General features: G+C 43.6%; 1 protein-coding gene across 1 annotated transcript in view; it reads right to left on the bottom strand.

Annotated features, from left to right (window-relative positions):
• The window catches only part of OSBPL3 (oxysterol binding protein-like 3), a 152,558-nt gene that overhangs the window by 51,408 nt on the left and 77,240 nt on the right, over positions 1-23,910 (bottom strand). Inside the window, exons 2-5 of the mRNA XM_014537035.1 lie at positions 19,784-20,023; positions 4,235-4,351; positions 4,066-4,119; positions 3,067-3,180 (exon numbers count right to left, since the gene is read on the bottom strand). Coding sequence (XP_014392521.1) covers positions 3,067-3,180; positions 4,066-4,119; positions 4,235-4,351; positions 19,784-19,879 — 381 coding nt within the window. The 5' untranslated portion in view covers positions 19,880-20,023. The remainder of the gene's footprint in view (positions 1-3,066; positions 3,181-4,065; positions 4,120-4,234; positions 4,352-19,783; positions 20,024-23,910) is intronic.

Genomic DNA, 23,910 nt, shown 5'->3' with positions numbered 1-23,910 from the left:
AATGTGTCATGTACAGGAAGAAGCAATACAAACAGGCTCATCTCTCCATCTCCCCTAAATTATGTCCTTGAAATAGATTTCATTTCCCAGGTGCGAATCTATGTCATCCTGTGCACCGATCTGCTCTCAGAGGCCCTTGAAAATCAGTGCCCAAAGTGTTCATCTGGACTCATTTTGTATTGGTTAAACAGGACAGGAAAATAAAAAGCACTTTGTTAAACAATGGACCAGGGATCTGTTTCAGCCCCTTAAATAGTTCTAGGACTGTGGGTGGACAGCCAAGTCACTCTGCTACCAGATCCCTCATCCATAAAATAAGAGAGCGGCACTGGATGACCCACATTTAAAACTGCCTGCCTCAGGCTACTAAGTAGGACCTTCTGATAACTACACGTACCTACACTGACAGTCACAGCTCATATTCAAGAGAATGAGCAAGAAGCACAAACAGAACTTCAGCGGAATCAACTCAGAGAAGTATGAAACTGTGTTGTCATGATTTTTTTTTGGCTCAGTTGGTTGGGCATCGTCCCATGTATCAGGAGGTTGCTGGTTCAATTTCCCATCAAGACACAACATTGATTGGCTGCCTCCTGCACACCCCCTACTGGGTTGTGGGCTTAATCCCCAGCAGGGAATGTGCAGGAGGCAGCCAATCAATATTGCACTCTCACATAGATGTTTCTCTCTCTCCCTCGCCCTTCCTTTCTCTCTAAAAATCAATAGATTTCAAATGTTCATAAAAGTACTACAGAAAATACTACCAACACCTATACAGCATAGACACTTCTTAAGTCAATATTTTTGTGGGTGTGTGAGTATATTAAATATTTCCAAAATGAAAAAATGATAGATTCTTGTATATTAGAACACAGACTCATAGAGTAACAACTTATAATACCCCCAAAGGATGTGTAGTAGGTTCACTTCTAAGAAAAATTTAGGTCAATGCTGTTAAAATCTTTACAAATGCCACTGCTGAGAGCAAGGATGTGGAAATAAATGTCAGCTGCATCATTCACGTGGGAAATGGTAAGTTGGCTCTTATGTTTGTTGTGTTATTAGAAGTAAGTACAAGACTTAAAACCTCTCTAAGTGCTCTTGAATGTGTCATGTACAGGAAGAAGCAATACAAACAGGCTCATCTCTCCATCTCCCCTAAATTATGTCCTTGAAATAGATTTCATTTCCCAGGTGCGAATCTATGTCATCCTGTGCACCGATCTGCTCTCAGAGGCCCTTGAAAATCAGTGCCCAAAGTGTTCATCTGGACTCATTTTGTATTGGTTAAACAGGACAGGAAAATAAAAAGCACTTTGTTAAACAATGGACCAGGGATCTGTTTCAGCCCCTTAAATAGTTCTAGGACTGTGGGTGGACAGCCAAGTCACTCTGCTACCAGATCCCTCATCCATAAAATAAGAGAGCGGCACTGGATGACCCACATTTAAAACTGCCTGCCTCAGGCTACTAAGTAGGACCTTCTGATAACTACACGTACCTACACTGACAGTCACAGCTCATATTCAAGAGAATGAGCAAGAAGCACAAACAGAACTTCAGCGGAATCAACTCAGAGAAGTATGAAACTGTGTTGTCATGATATTAGCATGTCATGTGTCTTCAGGCATTCTAGTTCTTTAAAAATTAGGAATTAGAAATGACTTTTATTTGGTAAACTAGAATAGTGGATGAACAAGAACCTATAATTTCCTGGCCGTGTCAAAACACAGAACTAAGAGACATTCAAGTACAAGGAGAAATGACCTAAATTATTGTAAAGAAGATTGACCATTTAAGTGGGGGTGGGGAAAATATTCTTTCTTAAAGCTTTCTTTTAAAGATAATAGGCCTCTGCTTCCTTTACTTCACACCAGTTGTTCTCAGCCAGGGGTGGATTGCCCCTCCCCCCAGGGACACTGGCGATGTCTGGAGAATTTTTTTGGTTGTCATAACTGGAGGGGGTTGTTACCAACATCTAGAGGCCAGGGATGCCACTCAACATCCTGCAATGCACAGGACAGGCCCTCATGGCAAAGAACCCTCCAGCCCACCATGTCACTAGCGCTGAGGGTAAGAAACCCTGCTTTACACAATTCACCGTACCCACAGGGAGAGGGCCCTGGGCTAGGAAGCAGAATGGACTTGACTGTCTTGTGTGGTCAATGGATCACATGTACATGTTACATGTCTATTTGCCCAAGCACCACACACATACAAGCTATGGGAGGACAGGGAGCTCATAATCTCATGCTTTCACTCTCCCAACCCTCAGCCCCCACTGCCAAGTCCAGATAATGTGCCCAAGTAAGAAAAAGTGTCTTAACATTTTCTAACTTCTAATATTTGGGTCCTGTCTAATAATTATATATAATAACTAAACTTACTGAGATTACTATGGGCCAGGCATTAGGCCAAGTTTTCTACATGAGGCCCTACAAGACGAGCACTATAATAATTCCCATTTTGGGGTGTGAGAAAACTGAGGCCTTCAGACATTAAATACTTTGCCAAAGGCCAAGAGCGAGTAAGTAGCCAGGTCAAGCATTGAACCACATCTGAACCTCCGAAGCTCTTGTCTCATGCTCTCAACCATCTCTCCCACCTGCAGGAGATGGGGACGGCAGGCAGTTAAGCAGCTTTGAGAAGTACTGTTTGGAGGCCCACACTTCAGGGGGAAATTCCTGGCATTCAATGCAATATGAGAAATTTAATGGAACCCATATAAAATTAGCCAAAGTTGTAAGTCAGGCTAAATATTAAATATTATATTTCAAGGAATATATTTTAAACTATGGTAAATGGCTCTTCACTAAACATGGTACTGTATTTGGAAACATGAAGATGTTTTTATCATTGATCACTGCCATAACTACGAAGAGGTATTAGGGGATGCGGAGACAAGGATGCTAAACCTCCAGCAGTGTGGGCCCATCAGAAATACTTTCATAGGGAAGGTCTACATGTTGGCTGGACATTCAGAAGTCTTCAAAAGGCACCGTCAATAGTGCTGCACTGCAACATAAAGCAGCTCTGCCCTGGAGCCAGCAGCCGGGAGGGGCTCACCTTCAGGTGGTAGATGTGCTCCTCCGTGTCCAGGTCTATGCACTTGGATGACTTCTTCACAGACATCACCGAGAGCCCCACATCGATGCAGCCATGCAGCTTCTCTCTGTCGATCTGCAGAGGCAGGAGGAGGGCCCCTGAGAACCGGACGCCGCAGTGGTGGTGGTAACATCCTGGACACCCCTTCACCGGCCACAGCCACTAACAGTCGCCCTAAGAACTCCGATTTATCAAGCACCCAGTGTGACCCAGTACTGAGTTCCAAGTGCTGCACAGGCGTCATCTTGTTTAATCTGTGCGGGGCTATGTAACAAATGGTTCACCCAGCCAGTAAGTGAGGAAGCAAGAAGGTGAGCCCCATGGACTGACTCCACAGCAGCGAATGCACCTTTAACTGCACTTCCTCCCACAATTCTTGCTCCTGTTAAATTCACAGGGAAGTGATTTAAAAAGAGGGGTAGGGACAGGAAGCTAAGACAGGCTACTGTGGGTCCAACATTACACCAAATGTTCTGTACGCAACTGTACAAGATGAGCGCTGTAAAGGCGAGGAGAGGAAGGGGGATGGGAGAAGTGCTGGGTGAGAGAGGGGCCCCTACGAGGGGCAGAAACAAGGGGACCATCGTATCACCTTCACTAAGGGTTCTCCACCAAACCCCCCAGTCACCGTTACACTTGCCCTATGTCTTGCTCCTGTTATCTCGTTGCAGAAATGTCTTCTCCCACCCAGAGTACCCCTCAGCTGACCTAAGGCCAGCACAGACCCCTGGGTACACAGTAGGGTGTTGAGAGGAGCCCCCACCTCCACTCAGCAGGGGAACTGAGCCTACCTAGAACCTAGGGCTGGGGAGCAGCCACCCTGTTCCATATTACCCTTGTGGCTCTAGCTCAGAGAAATGGAATCCCGTCCCCCACCATGGACACAATCTCATTCATGAGTTGACAACAACAAGCCCTTCTGAATTCGTCAACAGCACATTGATGAACAAGGAGACTTACATCAGTTTGGCTCTTGGCATACTTCAAGATTCCTTTGTCCAGATAGAAGAATCTCTGTGGGGAAGGAAGTATAAATCACGAACACATTCCATTTAAATGCCCGGTCTTCCTTGGTCACCATTTTCAACTTCAAATTAAAATACAGGTGAGGCCCAGGCCAGCGTCTTACCTTGTGCCAGCCTTTCAGGGGCCACTTCCGCTTTTTCAGCAAAAATCCTTTCTGAACTGGTGGCTCCTGGGTGTAATTCACCTCTCCCCTCAGTCCTTCCACCACCTCCCAGCTGTCCTGTTCCAACAAGAGAGGTCATGCTAAATCACTGTCTTTCAAAACAATAATGACATTAAGAAGCACTTCGTTCTATCTGAAAATCCATCCAAGATGGTGAGCCTGGCTGGGTTGGTTGGGGAGAAGAAATTCAAATTTAATTTTTATACCATTCCTGGATTTTATAGTCTTAATGCTATAATTTAATTGCATCAAGTTTATTTAATTTTTTATTTCCCAACAAGGCTCTCTTACAAGGGAATGTTTCTCTCTCTTTTGGTGCTTGAACCTTGGCAACTACAACTAGGGATAAACTTCGCTGTTAAGTTCTATTTCTGTTCCCTTTGACATTATCACACAGTTACTGTTTACTCACCAGTAGACCTCAGTCTGAATTTTAACCAAAAGCTACAGACATGAGGATGGAAGTGGGGGTGGGCTGAGGTGGGAATGTAGGAAAACGGGCTTAAAAATTGGCTGAAAAGTTTCAGACCAGATGCAAGTTGGCAAACATGACAATGTGGTCAAATAATGTTTTAGTTGCAGGTTAATATCTTCAAATTCTAGTTATTTTAGTGAAAATCCTGAAGCATCAAAAAAATGCTTTTACAACAAGCATTTTGATCTTTTTTCCCCCCCAGAAATTTTGTTCCTTTCCCCTTTCTTTTGTTTGCAATTTTGAAGATGTACAAACAATTGTTACAATTAATCTTCCATCGTTCCCTATTTAGGTTATTTCAAGTAACTGATTGAAAAAGAATTTTAAAAAGGAATGCAGCCCAGCCGGTGTGGCTCAGTGGTTGAGCATCAACCCATGAGCCAGGAGGTCACAGTTTGATTCCCAGTCAGGGCACATGCCCGGGTTTCAAGTTCGATCCCCAGTAGGGACATGCAGGAGGTAACCAATGGACGATTCTCATCATTGTTGTTTCTATCTCTCTCTCCCGTCCCCCTTCCTCTCTCTGAAATCAACAAAAACATTTTTTAAAAAGGAATGCAAAATAAAAACACTAAAAATTCTGAAGAGTTATTTTTACATGCTCGACAACGCATAAATCATTGCAAAATTACCCCAAGATAGACCAAAATTGGCAGTACTTCAGTGCCTACGATAATGGAGTTTTGGGTTATTATTATTTTTACATTTTTATTGGAATGCACAAATCTTAGTATAACTGAATAAATTTATACACCTATATCCTTTGTAACTACCATCTAGATCAGAGAGAAAACATTTCGAACACAGGTAATTAAGTTTTGACAAATATTCCCCGTTACTGAGATATTACTGGCATATAACATATAAGTAATTTCAAGGCATAAAACGTGATGGTTTAAATCACCTCCATTCCCTCACAGAATTACCACTTTTTCTGTTGGTGCAGATAACATTTAAGGTCTACTTTTCTTAACAACTTTCAGTACGTAATACAGTACTGTTCATTATAGTCACCATGCTGTACATTAGATCCCCAGAACTTTTCATGTTATAGCTGGGCATGTGTGCCATTTGACCAACATCTCCCCACTGCCCCACCCCAACCCCCCGCCTGACAACCACCATTCTATTCTCTCTTTCTATTAGTTTGGCTTTTTTTTAGATTCAGTATCTAAGTGCGAATGTATAGTATTTGTCTTTTTCTGATTTATTTCACTTAGCATAATGTCCTCAACATCCATCCATGGTGTCACAAAAGGCAGGATCCTTCTTTTTATGGCTGAATAATATTCGTGTGTGTGTGTGTGTGTGTGTGTGTGTGTGAATGTTGTACAGTCTTTATCCATCCATCCATTAGTGGACATTTGGATTGTTGCCAGGTCTTGGCTATTGTGAATAATGCTGCAATGACAAATATGTCCTTTAGCCAAGATTTCATGTTAACTTGCTCTTAGTCGAATCTCCAGCCTACAGGCAGGTGGTGTGGGTAGAAGCCAGAGGGGCTGGGAGATGGATAGTAAGTCTGGACCAGTACCAAGGGGCAGAAGCAATTAGACTCAAGTCTCAGAAAAAGGTGATCTAATGGGAAACACAGGAAGTCCTGGGTGCTCTGGCTTGGTTTCCATGCTGTCCTTAAGGCCAATACATGGGAAATGTCTGGTAACAAGAACACTGTCCTATGTTAGCAACTGAACTCTTTATATAACAATCCTGACAGATCTGCCTTCTATCTGACTGCACTTGACTGCGAATGCAGTTAGAGGTACATCCGAGAGTTTTAACATGGTGGCAGTCTCCCAGGATCTGGAGTTGTAAAAGGGAATTATTCAGTGGAAAAAGCAAAACTTCAATTCAGCACTTAAGTCAGAGAACATTTTCAGAAAAACAGCAACGTCAAATGAGATTTCTTTATAGTAATTATTAAAAGTCTCTTAATTACATCCAGAAAATAAATGGAAAATACATATTATTAAGTGATGGAAAGGCACATATACACAATATTTTTCTGCTCATATTTGTTTCAGCTCAGAAAGCCATTCCTCAAAGTTTAAAATGTCTTACCTGTTAAAGCTTTAATTAATCTTAAAGGTCATAAAGTTAAAAATTCCACTTCCTCCAGGAAGCCTTCTTCAAATAAAGTACTATTTCATCCCTAGAAATATCAACATTCCATTTACCTTTCCAATGGCTAACCACTTATTTACTGGTATGGTTTTCTCATCCCTACTGGACACTAGACTTCCTGAGGGTTAGAGTGTGTGTGGTTCACTTCTGAACTCCACACAGTGCCTAGCCTGCACTGTGCACAGGATGCATCCCATCGGCAAGTGAATAAACTTGGTCCTGGCATAAGACTGCAAACAGATTATGTTCTTAGAATATCATGAATTGGCATGCATTGGAAGTGTACCAAATATATTTGGACCAAATGACTATTTACAAATCAAACAGCACATTCGGATATGCGAAAGTGGGTGTGTGTACGTTATCATTGTTCAATGAAAATTTAAGGCTGAAAATCTTCTGGAACATGCTCTAAGGGAATCAAGTCCTTTCGATTTGTTTGTTTTAAGACTCCCAAGCAGAAGGTAACATGCCGAGTACTAATACTAGGCCATCATGCACATCTGCTCAATACATTCAATTATGCAAAATGCAGTGTCAGGGGGGATGAAATGCCACTGCATACTTTACAAAATGGAAAAAAAAAGTGGATTGAGACCATACCTGTAGTTTAAAGGAAAAGAAGAGTTAAATTTCGATAATGTTTCCAGTATTCACAATAGGCCTCCATTCTCCTGAACTCTTGAGACGTAGGACATTCCTACCAAGGAGCCAATGTGGCGAGCAGAGAATTAGATGAGGTTTGTTGGCTCTTAAGGTAAATAAGCCAAACAGGGTTCACATTTATTTGTACAAAATATTCTCCTTTTTCCTTACGTCATCTTCTACCTGGGCTCAGAATGTAAAACCCTTACCAAACACCAGCTTTAAAGAACATTTAAGAAAGTGAAGGCTCTCCCGGGCGAAGGAAGAAGGCACCGCAGCCAACTCCTCTTCTGGGCTTGGCATTCAAAGCCTGCCTCCCCACTTCCCTGTCTGTCACCATCCTGGACCCTCAGGGCTGAAACCTGAGCCCACACCCCACCAGTGTTCTCAGTTGGGGGGCGTACTGCTCCCTCTGAGGCTGGGAGCCAGAGATGGTAGATACCCATAATGCCTGCCATTTAAAAAACACAAAGAATAGTGCCTGGGGAAAGCCATCCAGTGAGGTCTGACTGACACAACGCATAAATACCACAATGTAAACAGTGATCCTATAAAAGGACTGGAGCAGACTTTCCAGCTGGCGGAAAGCAGGGACCTTCCCTGTCTTATTCACTACCTAATAGCACAGAGTAGGCATCAATATGCTGAACGAATTAATGAGGCAATTCCAATAGCTAAGATTTATTAAGCATCAGGCAGTGTGCTAATCACCATACTCACAATATTGCTTTTACTTCTTGCACAATCCTGTGATATGGGATTTAGTAGTATCTTTATTTTTCTGAATATGGAAACTGAGGAAGGGAGGATTAGAAAACTTCCCCAGTGCTACAAAGCTGCCCAGGGAGAAAGCCGCCTAACTGAAAATCTACATCTTTAATCATTCTACTCCATATGCACACTGTATATTCTACCGTACTTTAAACATGTGAATTCTGATGATGAACCAGAAATAAATGCATGGAGCAGGGAAACGGGAATAAATCCAGGAGGTGGCCAAGATCCTGAAGCAATGGTTAAGAAACACCCACCTATGGACAAAGACAAGCAAGGTCTGAGACCCTGCTGAGACCTACCAGTTTCCTGCAAGGTAGTCCCTTGGTGGGGGGCGGGGAGGGGGGGGAGTGCGGAAGTCAGCCATGCATTTTAATGCTGCCAAGTCTTTGCTCCTTGCCTTTTGTATATCTGAATGTCTGCTCCATCTACTTCTCAGTGGGGAATTCTCATTTAGCCCCAAACTTCCTCAGACAGAATTCCCTCCTTCCTTGGCGCCTACACAAACCTCACTGGCATTTTCCTCCCTATCTAGAATTCGGGATCCGTGGGGACAGGAGCTCGATACTGTTGGTTATAATCTCACTGCTTTGGACATAGGGCCCTAAATATAGTTACTGAATGAGTCTTAGCAGCAAGGGGTGGGGTATAAAAAGGACCCCACAAGGCCCATGGGTGAAGGAATTGAATACTGTGTGCTGGATTTGGATGGATTGGTACTCAGGACAGAAAAGAGCAGAGATGCCAGTTGCTCTTGGCTAAAAGGCCTGGGTGGCAGGGAGTGGCTCCACTTGTTCCTCACATACGCAGTGGCCCGGGAGCAGGGCATGCACCTTGAGCTGAGATGCACAGCACAGGGTGGACTTGACCCTGGGAAGAGCAAGGCCCTGCTGACTTAGCTCAACGTCCTGGGCTGATATCCTGCCCTAGGGCTGTCAGGCTTAAAGCTCACCATGAACAGCAGGTGGAGAGAGAACTATGATGGGGTGTGGGGGAAGTGGCTTCTTAAGGCTTCTGCTTGAGTTAACTGAAGACAGTCTGGCACTGTCATGTGGCACTAAATTCAGTCTGAATGTCTTACTGAATGTCTCAAAGGTGCCAAATGCAGAAAGCTTTGTGGTTGGAAAGGCAGCTAAGCGTTAGCTCAAGCACACGGGCTGGTTCATTTCCATACTGTGAGTGCACCAATCGAGAGCATTTCCCTCCAGCTCAGCTGCTTCCAGGTCCATCTCCTGTGCACCTCTCAGAGGCTGATTCTAGGCCCCGCCCTGGCGGCGGTGATGTCAGATATAGAAAAGGGCTTAGCTTTCATTCTTCTGCAGCTGAAGAGTGTGATGGAGGGAAGTTTGGTGGCTGCCTCTATCTGCCATGACTCGGGGAGTGGGTTGTTCGGATCACCTATTTAGTCTATTTTTCAGAGTTTTAAAAATCACAAAGCAAGACTCAGTGTTAAATCACATGGAGTATAATTTAACGTGTCTTTAGAGAGCAAAGGCATTTATGATCTTGTAAACCCTCAGGATCATCAATATAATCTTTTATGATTATACTACGGACACGTGGAAATACTTGTCAATAGAATTCCAGTTAATGTAATTAACTGTAACATGTCAGACCAACTCTGTGCTTCTATTTCAATTATTGAGATTTGCAATTGTTTCTTATCAATTGTTTCTTCCTCAACTAAGATCTGGTGAACACCAGTGGGCCTGATAGCAATACAAGTAAGGGGACAAATTAGGTGGGGGAGGGGTGGTAGTGCATGCAATCAAATGCAGTGCTTCTCCTCCTGTAACGTGCACACCAATCATGGAAGATCTCATCAAAATGCAGATTGCCGTTCAGTGGGTCTGGGGGCGAGGCCTCGGCTTCTCCACAGGGCGAGGCCTTGGCTTCTCCACAGGGCGAGGCCTCGGCTTCTCCACAGGGCGAGGCCTCGGCTTCTTCTCGGCAGCTGCAGGGCTATGGGCCCACTTAGAGCAGCCAATATATAGCTATCTTAGGAATTAGGAGTTGAGGGCAAAACCAGGACTAACAGGTAGGAGTTACAAGGCCCTGCATTTCAGGATTTCATAAAGGACGGACTGTCTGCCCTGGCCGGTGTGGCTCAGTTGGTTGAGCACCATGCCATGCACCAAGAGGTGCCCGGTCAGGGCACATGCCGGGGTTGCAGGCTCAATCCCCAGTAGGAGGTGTGCAGGAGGCAGCTAATCAATGTTTCTCTCATCCATGTTTTGCTATCTCTTCTCTTCTCTCTAAAATCAATAAAAAGATATTATTAAAAAAAGAATGGATTGTCTGATTCTCTAGTAATTCATACGATAAAAAACGACCACTACCCCTTTCTAAGAACTGCCTTCTTTCCACGGTGGCTGACAGGCTGTGGAGGGGATCCTGGGTTATCTCACCACACACGGGCATGGACCAAGTGATGACAAAGAAAATCTCCACTACAGGCTCCTATGTGAATGGGCCTGGGCCAGAGGCGTGAATGGGGGAGACTTTTGCTCTTCGTTTTATACCTTCCAGTGCTGTTTCCATATTTTCTATTACCTTTTAATTTTAAAAAAGTCATATTCCTTTGGCATATTAGAGAGCTCTGCCCTTTGGTGTCTGAGCACTGAAGAGAAGCAACGTATCAGTGATTCTCACTCTATATTCAGACAGAACACTCTTGCCTCCAGTCACAGGCCTCCGAACCTCCTCGAGAAACGCGCTCCGCTGCTGGATGGCACTGGCTGACAGTAGTGTTCTCCTTAGAGCGTGCTCAGCTATTTTTCGGAACTAATCGAAATTTGCAATCAAAGTAGAGACACATTCTGAATAAATTAAAGCAAACATGATTTAAAAGTAATAGCAGCAGGAGGCAGAAGTTCAGCATAATAAATGTCCTTATCCTTGATCCAAATCATCCGTGAATTTTTTCACAGTGCTATACAAGAAACACTGGTTCTCATGAGAACCGAGCAGAAGGTTCGGATCCTGAGTGCCTTACGTATCAAGAAGGAATGACTTGCCCTAGCCCCATGGTCGGCAAACTGCGGCTCGCGAGCCACATGCGGCTCTTTGGCCCCTTGAGTGTGGCTCTTCCTAAGCCTCAGGAGTACCCTAATTAAGTTAATAACAATGTACCTACCTATATAGTTTAAGTTTAAAAAATTTGGCTCTCAAAAGAAATTTCAATCGTTGTACAGTTGATATTTGGCTCTGTTGACTAATGAGTTTGCCTACCACTGCCCTAGCCACTTTTTCTCAGTGGTTAGAGTGTCGCCCGTGCACCGAAGGGACACAGGTTGGATTCCTGTTCTAGGACATGTATCTGGGTTATAGGTTTGATCCCCTGCCCTAGTTGGGACATGTGTGGGAGGCAACCAATTGATGTGTCTCTCTCACATCGCTGTTTCCCACTCTCTCTCTCCCACTCTCTTTTTAAAAATCAATGGAAAAAAGTATCCTTGAGTGAGGATTAAAAATAAATAAATAAATAAATAAATAAATAAATAAGAAGGGATGACTTTTGTGTTAAGTGGGTTATATTCTAGTCCATAACTGAGCTTCTATTTAATAAGGTAATGTCTACTCAAAGGTCTAAGGCTTAGCACCAGGCAGGTACTGGTGATGCAGAGATGTAAAACCCAATGCTGGCCGCCAAGAAGTTAACATACATTGAAAACAAAGAGAGCAAACGGATGAAAACTTGTAAATACAGAATGGGAGGTTCAAACAACCTACTGCAGCTGTCAGGTAAGCACCATCGCCTCAGGCCAGATCCACCTTAGGGGGAGAACCTGGGCTGGGACTTGGAGAAAAGCTGGCACCCAGGGAGAAGCAGGGTTTCTAAGGCTACCCTGACCAATTACCACAGACTGGTGGCTTAAAACCACAGGAATGTCATCTCTAGTTCAGAGGCCATGCTTGCTCCAAAGGCAGGGGAGAATGGGCTTGTCTTAATTCGGGCTGCTGTAACAAAACACTGCAGCGGGAAGTCCAAGATCAAGGTGTTGGTAAATTTGGTTCCTGGTGAGAACCCACTTCCTAGAGCGTGTAATTGGAGTGGTCTGTAGCTGCCTTTTCTCTGGGTGTTCACAGGGTCTTTCCTCCAAGCGTGAGAGAGAAGGAGCTCTGGTGTCTTTCCTCTTATAAGGGCACTAAGCCCATCTGGAGGACACCATCCTCATGACCTCGTCTAAAATTAACCTCCAGAAGACCTTCTCTCTCTCTCTCTCTCTCTCTCTCTCTCTCTCTCTCTCCTTAAAATATATTTTTATTGATTTCAGAGAGGGAGGGAGAGATAAAAACATCAATAATGAGAGAGAATCATTGATTGGCTGCCTCCTGCATGCCCCCAACTGGGGATCAAGCCTGCAATCCTGGCATGTGTCCTGATGGGGAAACGAACCGTGACCTCCTGGTTCATGGAAAGTAACAAAGACACCCTGACAACTCAAATATGTCATTTTAGCTGAAGTTTTAACCTCTTCCCATATCAAATGTTTGTTTTTTCTTCTCAAGACTTAACTCAGAATAGAAATATATTGAGAATTGAGTCTTGTATCTTTGCCCTTCCTACTTTCAGAGTATCTATATATATAAAAGCCAAGCGATCAGAATGACTAGAACAACTGGAAAAAACAGCCGCTATGACGCGCACTGCGACAGCCAACCAGCCCAATGGGGCCCCGGTCAGCCCCACCCAGTCTCCCACGACCCCTTCCCCTGGCCGGTCCCACCCCCGATCGCCTCCATTGGGGCAGGCCTTCCGGACCCCACCCATGCACGAATTCATGCACTGGGCCTCTAGTAATGTCATAACCATAAATGTGACCAAAAGGTAGGCAGTAAAAGGTCCAGAAAGGTGGAATCTGGAAAACTAAGCAGAAATATGTAGTTAATTTTTCTTGGTAGTTCCCACCAGAAAAAAGCCGCTATAGACAATCAGACCTCAGGGATCCTTAGGCTGCTTTACTCATCAGTGTTATTCTTGTCCCTGCATCCTCAGAGGTGTTGGCTTCTGGAGGTTTGTTTAAACAACAAACATTTGCACTGAAGGCACATGGAACTTGAATTAACTTCTACGGAAGCTTTCTAACATCTAAAAAAACTAGTGTTCTCCAAATAGATGGTTGCCTGATCCCCTATCGCTTATTAGCTGTATAACTCTAAACAAGGCAGTTAGTATCTCTGGATCATATTTTCTTTCTAAAGCATAGAAGGACAGCATCAATACCATGGTAATTAGCTAGTTATTAATAGTAGGAAAGGAGCAAAAGGGAGACCAGATATTATGAGCATGGCCATCTGGACAGCTTCACCAGGAAGCTGCAATTTCACAGTCACCAGCGAGTCACCACCCATCTCCTGTAGATCACTGGGGGAGAGGACAAAGGGGAAGGTGGATGCATGTGCAGTGAAGTTGGGGGGACCTAGGAAATATACTTATCAATCAAACCTAGGAACAGAAATCATTGGCTAGAAGAGGTGGAGCCAATGCAAGCCCATGAAAATTTGGGAATAGATAATTTGCTAAACCAGCGGTTCTCAACCTGTGGGTCATGACCCCTTTGGCGGTCAAACGACCCTTTCACAGGGGTTGCCTAAGACCATCCTGCATATCAGATATTTACATTACGATTCATAACAGCAGCAACATTACAGTTATGAAGTAGCAATGAAAATAATTTTATGGTTGGGTCACAACATGAGGAACTGTATTTAAAGGGCCAGAAGGTTGACAACCACTGCCCTAAACAAAGGAGCTGGTGCTCTTGGCTCATGGCTCTCTTAGCATCCTTGCATTTGCCCGTATTTCCTCCATGCCATGTGGCCAGGCCGACCTGACATACAATGGACTAATGGGCTACAGCAGGAAACACAAACTAACCAGCCTAATGCTAAACTGGACTATGCCCTAACATGGAATGGAAACTCTGGAGACTGGCTTTTATTTTGAAGACGCCACGGCTACACTTCTTCCTTGGTGGGACAAAGGGAAATAGGACCAGGGAAACGCAAGGGTGTAATTCCACAGAAATAAAACTTTCTACACCATTTCACCTCCCAGGCGAATCTCAGAAAATTCCTTTTCTCAAAATATCGCAAAAAGCCACAGGTGGGGACAAGAAGCTTTCCCCATAACAGTATGAAAGAACATAATGAGCCCTAAGGCTGCTATCAGATACTGGCTAACATCTATGTTAGCTGACTCCTCCTCTCTGAGCAACCTAGATAGAAGCCAAGACGTCTGACTGCGTCATGTCACGTCCCCTCCAGCTGAAAGGAACAGTCCTCACGCGGTACTGCTTGAGGGCTCCTGGGACTCTTCTTGGGGAAGGTGAGAGTGGTTTATGCATCCATCACTTATATAGCACGCTCCACATGCAGGCTCTCTTCTAGCTAAGCAACTTGCAAAACCTTATAAGAAACCAAGTAACTGCCGAAGGTCAAACAGCTTATGAACAACCTAAGATTTAAACTCAAGCCCTGGCTCCTGAGCAAGTTCATATTCACTGCTTTTCATTTTCTGTGACCATCAAAGAACAATTATGATGAATTTTAACATTCCCAAGGCCCTCCTCCTTGATTGGTCTCTCTCAAGAGTGTTTAGCCCCGACTTACAAAAGGCAGCTGGTAAATCTCGGTGTCTCTGAAGACGTGATGAATGAAAAGAAATTAACAGGACTAAGTATTTGCAATACCCAGATGCTGAAATTATAAACTCCTGAGCTTTAATTCACTTTTCTTGGCAAATTCTCTCCCATTCAACTCCTGTGTCCTGTGGGTTCTGGCACCAAGCCCAGCAGCTGGGCTCCTTGGAGCGCTGCATCATCTAATAGCAAACACTCGTGGATGACCCGGGGAGGCTCAAAGGCCACCTTAGATTATCGCGGGGACACGAGGGTGATGAGAACAAACTGCATATCTGTAAGGAGCCTTACCTGGCAATAGATCTTTCCATTTCAAATTCCCTGTAATCATGAACTAAGCACTTGTCAATTATTTTAGCAGGATTCAACTTCTGTTTTCTGACTTATGGAGCAAATGCTAGCAACATAGAAAGGAAAAAAAGGATGGAGGCCATGCTCCCTTCGCAAACCACAGCCTCCCCAGAGTTGACCACTTGTTTGTAGGGGTCTGCTCTGCTGTCCTGTCCTTTGTAGCTTCAAATCTCCTTGCCCAGTCTTTTAATAATAGGTTCTTAATAGACATTGATTGAAGAAGTAAAGTTTAGGGCATATAGAACTCTTTCATTAAAGATAAAACCTAGTCATTCATCTTTAGCTCAACCTGGCTTCTGAAGCGTGCTAGTTTCAAAGTTCTAGGAAAGAAATGGAAGGGGGCAGTGGGAAAAGACAACAGGAAACTGCAATTACTCATATTGTACAAGTTTTGAAATAGTAATTGCCTCTCCCACTTAGATACCCCTTAACCTACTTCATATGCCTACAGAGCTTTGTGAATAGTAATTTTCTACCTAGCAATTGCATGCTTCTTCATTCATTAATTTAATCCCCACTTACCAAATGTCTACCATCTGCTAGCCTAGGTACTTCATATTTATTATTTCATTCAGTTTTCAAAAGCAAGCACAATTTTCTAAATTTCACAGCTAAAAAACTGAGATTCAGAGGTTTTATATAACACTAGAGGCCTGATGCATGAAATTCGTGCAAGAGGGAGCCTTCGCAGCCACGGGCAGCTGCCTGGATCCCTCCCTTGAGGCTGCCTGGATCCAGATCCCTCCCTCATAGCTGCTGTAGTTGCCTCGATTTGGTGGCTGCAGCCCCGGCTTAGTCCGGAAGGACATTCGGTCTAATTAGCATCTTATGATTTTATTATTATAGATGGCGAGGTCACCCAGCTAGCAACAAGCAGACCCTGTTTCATAGTTTCTAGTAGAGCAGCTCATTCAGAGATCCTGGTATACAAAGAATTTAGGGATTACATCATCATTTGCTAGAAGAAACTCAATGGAGAGGCCTTTGTTCATTTTTTAAGATCCTCACAATATGTCACTGGAGTGAGGAAGCTGAGGAATCTGTGAGTTTCTTGTTCACATTCCACATGTATACCTGGCCATACATTCTCACCTCCCCTAATGGAGGGATACTTGCTGCTGGCATTCAGTCCACTAATTTGCATCTGCCATGTGCTGTGAAAGCTAAAAAGATGTGTAATTAGAACCCAGGACTCAAGCTCTATCTACTCTTTTAACCAATTAATGAATCAGAGAATTATCCATATGGGGAGAGAGGAGGGCAGGGTTAAGCATGGCATTAGACATGTTCAAGGTTCCCAAACAGAACATTTGTGAAGGTGTCTCTCAAATCCTGTCTGGGAGCCTGGTAGAATTGGGGTACCCTCTTCCTCTGTTCCTATTCTGTCATGAATAGATTCTAACCAGCCTTTCATGCCCACCACTCGACAATGTCACAGATGACCTCCACAACCAACAATCATTCTCAGGCTTCATTTTATTTGATCTGTCAGCAGCCATTTAAAAGTAAATTAATTAAAGTATTGTAAGTCGCATGGATTGCATGTACCTTGGAAATGACCTATAGTGAGCATCTAGTATTTTTATAAAAGATCATTTTTAAAGTCTTAAAGCAATAAATGAAGATTCTTCTCAAGAATATCACCAAATTCAACAGGGAAAAACAATTTCATATGGATCAGTCTAGCTAACGAGATAGCTGAGCCAAAGCCTGGGAGGGAGAAAAACACTCAAGCAAAGATTAACCTAGAACACTACAGAATAGGGTGCGATGAAGACGGTCAGAAGGGACCAACAACCTATTCTTTGAGTAAGCTGGCTTCCTCTCGTTGGGGATTTCCTGCAAGAAGCATAGGTTCCTATCCGGTAAAGCACTAGAACTGAAGGACAGTCCACTTCAAAGAGATCCATTTCTTTTCCTCCAATAGCAGAATATAGATTTGGCAGAGATCTCTTAATATCAACCCTCTAATATCACTAAAGGGTGACAAATGTGGCACCTGTGCTCCCACTCAGCCTTCCTGTGCCCATGAGTCATAGCTGAAAACATGGCACTCTTTTCCACTGCACCAGACTCGACCGCACAACCCTTCTCAACACAGTGCTCCTAGTAGCTACTACCAATAGGCAGGTGCTGGCCTAGGGGTCAGGGTGGAAGAAAGAGGCGAAAGACAATGTATACCCATGCCACAGAGGAAAAACAAGTCTTTATGCTTATAAAGCAAAATCACATGCACATTAAAGTAGTAGATACTAAATATAAAAGATGACCAATTGATGAATAGGTGAAAGACCAACCATTCCAAGTCAGAAAACGTTGAGGCATCAAATACATTTCTCTTTTTCTTTAGGATGTGACCTCAGAAAAAGCTCTGTGAAAACCAAATCAATCTATTTCAAATAACACACCCAACAAATAATTTCTGTGTATTCAGTCCCAGAATTTCAATTCCTTTGGTGTTATAAGCTCTGGCTTAAAAAAATCATGTTCTCCCCCTTTATCCAAGGATGCTAATAGGGGGAAATCTTCATTCGGTTCTAACCCCAACCAGAAATTTGGCGTAGGGAGAGAAATGCCCACCTGGAAAGCTGACAAAGGCGGTGGACGCAGCTACCCTCTCAAAAATGGAATTCCCAGGAGCCATTGTGCATCAGTCAAGGAATACTTTTAGTCATTTTTAAAGCCCAGCAGAACGTGATGACTGTGCTGAAAAAAATTCTCCTTCCTAACCCTCGGGAGAGATCGTGGAGGGCTCCCCAATGTCAGGCTTGTGGCAAATCGTCTAGGACAGTGATTTTAAAACTCTTTCATCTATTGTAAGCATAAATTAATTACTAAAATTCTGCAGCACACCAAAAAATATATTTTTGCAGGTCTGACAAAAAAAGGTACAGTTTTAATTGATTTACAAAGTAATAACAACAACCACCTATCCTTTTTGGTCCAAAGTGACTTTTTTAAAAATCAGATGCCCATACTTGTATGTAAGGATTTCTGGTACTCAGAATAACCAATCAGATGCAATCTTATTATGACATGACCAATAAGATGCAACTCTTTTATACGACCTATATATTAATGGTTCGAGACAGGGCATTCACACCGGAGCACTACTATTGTGTTGGCTGCTGTCATTTTCTTGACAATCTAAGCAGGGGTTCTCAACCTGTGGGTCACGAACAAAGAAAATACATCCTACATATCAGATATTTACATTACGATTCATAACAGTAGCAAAATTACAGTTATGAAGTAGCAACGAAAATAATTTTATGGTTGGGGGTCACCACAACATGAGGCACTGTATTAAAGGGTCGCAGCATTAGGAAGGTTGAGAATCACCGAGGGAAAAGAGACCAGTGCCCCTGACTAAATATTCAGGTACAAAAATTCCTGCAGCCCATCGGCTGGTCTAGAATCATAGATGCTAATGAAATGAGGCAGCATTGTGAGGTGGTAAGCTCCCTGTCCCAGGCAACATTCGAATGGAGAGACCCGTGATGATGAGTCACAAATGTGTGAATGTGTCATAAATGTGTGATGTGTCATAAATGCCTGGACGTGCCTGAAGTGGGAGGCTGCTGGATTGTTGCTTCCAAATCTAGAACCAAGTCCTCTGGACCAATTCTTAGGCCGTCGCTTCTCATGGGGGATCGACAAAGCCAACGGAGCCAGCAAACACTAAAAAGGCTCAGAGCTTTTGGACAGCCCTCCCTCTCTCTACTTGACTGAAGGTGGAAGAATTACAATGATTAATGTGCATTTATTGTACTGATCTAAAACCAGCAAATTCTGACAATCAGGATTTATTAGAAAGGAAACCAAAAAAAGCAACATATAATTAGCTGACAGTTATTTAGAAGTTAATTATTCAGTCCTTTGTTTCACTTCTTTCTTCTTCCGACTTAATTCCCTTTTACCACGTCTCCATTGATTTGATTCCCCATCCATTAGTGAAATAGAGCAGGTGGGACTGAAGGGCAGCCTGTGGTTGGAAGGTGTCATAAGGGAAGGAAGAGGCGGGTGGGAGGATATTATAATTGCTGGAAAAGTGACTGATTTTTTTGTGTTGGTTAGTAGGGTATAAATGGACGTATGGGCTCTGGAGTCAAACAGACTGGGCTTTGGTTTCTTGCTCTGCCACTTACTAGCTGTGTGTCTTTAATAACTCAGTCGGTCTGACTCAGCTTCCTCGTGGAGAACATGGGGATATTAATATCTGTGTTGGAGGACAGTTGCAAGGACTGAGTAAAATAATCCAAAGAGCCAAATACAGCTCTTCCCACCTGGTAGGCACTCAAGCTGCATTATTAAAATCCACCTAAAAATGTACTCTTCTCATGTAAATAAGACAGGGCTGGAAGCAAATGCTCTTAAACTGAGAAGTAGGCGTTCCCAAGTAAATATACACACTTTAATCTACAAACTGCCTGATTTAAATTTGCATCTTAAAAGTTGCATTAGTTAAAACTTTACCTGCCGACTTCCCTGCTTGGAGGAGCAGGTACTCGGGCTCCTGGAAGGGGAGACCAATTTTGGGGACACCCCAAGGTTCTTCTCGTCACTCATCATGAGCAGCAGGTCACGTGGCCTCGATGCAGTCAAAATGCCATCGGGAGACAGTGGAGCAGAGAGTATGGCAGTCCCAAACGGGCAGGTGGCTCAGCTCTTACACAGTTTGCTCGGAAAGCATTTTGGATGACCCAGAGGAAATCCCTAAAATCAAAAGAAGAGAAAATTAGAGAGCAGGTCAGAGGCCACAGGCATTGTCTATAATTAGCCGCTTGTCGAGTGGCTTATCTGCAGGGCAGAGTACAGAGCCACGAGGCTCTGCTGCACAAGGGCCGTGAAGGAAAAGGTGCTTTACAACTTCCTCTTCCTGGAAATTACGTGTAGGTGGTTTTGTAGCTCTGCAATATGACAGGCTTAGGAACACTGCAGAGTACAAACATCTGAGTCCAGAAACATACAAAATAAGTACTATAAAACCAACCCAAACCACCAGGAGATCGCACTTCATACCCACTAGGGTAGCTATAATAAAATAAAAAAGATAGAAAATAACAAGTTTATTGTTTTGTTAATCCTCACCCGAGGATATTTTTCCACTTAACTTTAGAGAGAGTGGTAGGGAGGGGGAGAGACAGAAAGAGAGAAACATCAATGTGAGAGAGACACATCTTACAAACACATGTTACAATAAGGGATTGGTTGCCTCCCGCACACACCCCAGAGGTACATGTCCTTGACAGGAATCAAACCTGGGACCCTTCAGTCTGCTCTACCCACTGAGACAAACTGGTCAGGGCAGGAAATAACAAATTATAAAGAAAAGTGGAACCTTCAGGTGAGGGATGTTAAATGGGCAGCCAGAGTTCAAAACAGTTTGGCAGTTTGTTAAGAAAGTTAAATATAGAATTATCATATGATCCAACAATTTCACTCCTAGGTATATACCCAAAAGAATTTAAAACAGGTATTCAAACAAAAACTTGTACAAGAATGTTCATAGCAATGCTATTCACAATAGCCAAAGGCAGAAAGAAACCAGATGAACATCAACTGGTGAATGGATAAACTTCATATGGTATATGCTATGGTTTGAAAGTTTGTGCCCGCCCCCCCCCCAATTCATATGTTGAAATCCTAATGCCCAAGGTGATGCTATTAGGAGGTGAGGGGGGCCCATGGTGAGGTGCATAGGTCCGGAGAGAAGAACCCTCATGAATGGAACTAATGCCCTTCTAAAAGAGACCACACGAGTTCCCCAGCCCCTTCTCCCGTGTGAGGACACAGTGATACATCTGCAGCCTGAAGAAGGCCCTCTGACCCTGCTGGCACCCTCATCTTGAAGTTCCAGCCTCCGGAGCTGTGAGAAATAGATTTCTGTTGCTTACAAGCCACCCAGCCTGTGGTATTTTGTTGCAGCAGCCCAAAGAGACTAAGACAGTATGTCCATACAATGGAATGTTATTCAGGAATTAAAAGGCATCAAGTCCTGAATCATGCTATAACATGGATGAACCTTGAAAATGTTACACTTAAGTGAAAGAAGCTAGAAACAAAAGACCGTGTACTGTAAGCGTCTGTTTATAGAGACTATCCAGAGTGGTCAAATCCACGGAGACAGAGGGCCACTCGTGGTGGCCAGGGGCTGGGGGTTGGGGAATGGGATGTGACTAGTTTATCCCCTGGGCCTTCCTTTCAGGGTGATTACAATGTTCTGGAACCAGATGATGGTGATAGTTGCACAACATTGTGAATGTAGTAAATGTCACTGAATTACATACTTAAAAGTCGTTTAAAGGTGAATTTTAGGTCATGTGCATTTTACTACAATTTAAAAAAATCTTTTTTGGGGGGGTGCATGATGGGAAATATGTTCCACCACAGGTTTGTGGGGATGTCATCTTAAAAAAACTATTACACGACAAAAACCAAGGGGGAAAGCAGAATTTTCCCATATCACCTCTTAGTTTGTTAGTCATTAAAACAATGATCATTTGATGGCTTCCCACACCTATTGTCTCATTTAATCATCATTCTGGCGGGAGAGCATTACCTCTATTTCACAGAGGAAAAAACTAAAAACTGGAGTTCCTGACAAGTTGGGTCAGTTGCCTGATCACACAGCAGGTAAGAGACTGAGTCCGGTTAGATCCCAGGCCTTTAACGCTGGTGCTGGAAATCAGCATCCTGACAGCCAGGTAGGCGATGACAGCTTCTGCACCCTCTCTGGGACCCAAGAGAACTGAGGAGCTGGACTAGAAAACTCGGATAGAGCTCAGCCGGTGTGGCTCAGAGGGTGAGTGTCGACCTATGAACCAGGAGGCCATAGTTCAATTCCTGGTCAGGGCACGTGCCCGGGGTTGCAGGCTCCATCCCCAATGTGGGGCGTGCAGGAGGCAGCCGATCAACGATCCTCTCTCATCACTGATGTTTCTATCTCTCTCTCTCCCTTCCTCTCTCTGAAATCAATAAAAACACACAAAAATATTTTTAAAAAAGAAGAAAAAAGCTGTGCATTTACACAATGCAATGATACTCAGCTGTAAAAAAAAAAAAAAGAAAAGAAAAGAAAAGAAAAAAGAGGAAGAAAAAAAAAACTCAGAGAGAGTGTGCATCATCACCCCGATTTGAAGAGGCAGCAGCATCCCATTCCTTTCCATGCACAGCACCAACCTTCGAGACAGCAAGTCTGTGGTGGGGAAGGGGGTCGACCAGGACTGAGACAGGGACACCCTTAGAGTGATAACTGGGCTGCCACCTGCCACCCCTGCAACGTTTTTGGGGGGTGAACCACTGCCTTCATCCACAGCCCCGAGTTAAGGGTGACTAACGAGTTTGGTTTGGGCTTCAGAAGGCCAGGCTTTTATTTGACAAACTAGTTTCAAATAAATTCTACAACTTTGCCAAGCATATTAACAATGAAAAACAATTTCTATCTAATCCATTCAGTTCTTAGTGTTCACATAGTGTATTTTAAAAGAAGGGTGTTATATAATTGTCCAGGAACCAGCTAGATATTGTATCATACTTTTAGTTAATTATTAAATATTCCAATCTCTGCCTTTCACTAACACTTAGTTCTTAAAAAACAAAAAACATTGCCCTGCCCTAACCAGTTTGGCTCAGTGGGTAGAGCGTCGGCCTGCGGACTGAAAGGTCCCAGGTTCGATTCCGGCCAAGGGCATGTACCTTGGTTGCGGGCACATCCCCAGTGGGGAGTGTGCAGGAGGCAGCTGATCGGTGTTTCTCTCTCATCGATGTTTCTAACTCTGTATCCCTCTCCCTTCCTCTCTGTAAAAAGTCAATAAAATATAAAAACAAAAAAACATATGCTAAAGCTGTAAATTAAAACCAAGACAATGAAGGGAAAGAAACTCTCAGAAAATACAATTAAGGTATCTGTAGCTATAGAGCTCAATTCCCATGTTGCATTCACAGAAAGTACCTCCCAAATCTGTGTTCATTAAGCACTATATCCAACAATGGACCAGGCTCTTCATAAAGAAGCTTTTCTTATGGGGCATGACTGTGCCTGAAGTTAGAGGCAATGCAAGCTAGTTAACAACTGCCAAGGTGAAAAATGTTATAAGTGTGTATTAACAATGGTGTTGGCTGTTGCTGTTTGAGAAAGGTAAGAAAAAAAACTGATGGGAACCCCAAATTATGAGACAAGGGGGCAGCCATTACTGTGACAACTGATTTCCCAGTGGTTTAGGGATACCAACAACATTTTCTGTGTTTGTATTTTTTTTAAGGCTGAGATCCTGACAGTAAGTATGGGACGAGGTGGCGTGTGACATGTGAAGAAGGAAAAGAAAGCACTTGGGCAACAAAAATGAGAGTCACAGGAATTCTGAAACAGAAATCAGAAGCAGCCTTACCCTGTGGTAGAGACCACAGATGAAAGGGGACATCTTGATCTTTGAACTCTGCCAAATTTCACTTCTCAACCGCTGCCAAGGCCCGGGCTGTGAGTAGGCCAAGTGTACTCCTTTAAATGGGTACTCAGTGTTGAGGCATCTGAAGAACCACGGCCGGGGACCACCCCCACCCGGGCCCCTTTTTCTCCTTCAGGGAAAGGAAAGGGTGGGAAT

This window comes from Myotis brandtii, unplaced genomic scaffold (genome assembly GCF_000412655.1).
Source record: "Myotis brandtii unplaced genomic scaffold, ASM41265v1 scaffold17, whole genome shotgun sequence".
Taxonomy (NCBI): Eukaryota; Metazoa; Chordata; class Mammalia; order Chiroptera; family Vespertilionidae; genus Myotis; species Myotis brandtii.
The sequence above is the reverse complement of the archived record's forward strand: the minus strand, read 5'-3'. Positions and strand labels throughout refer to the sequence as shown.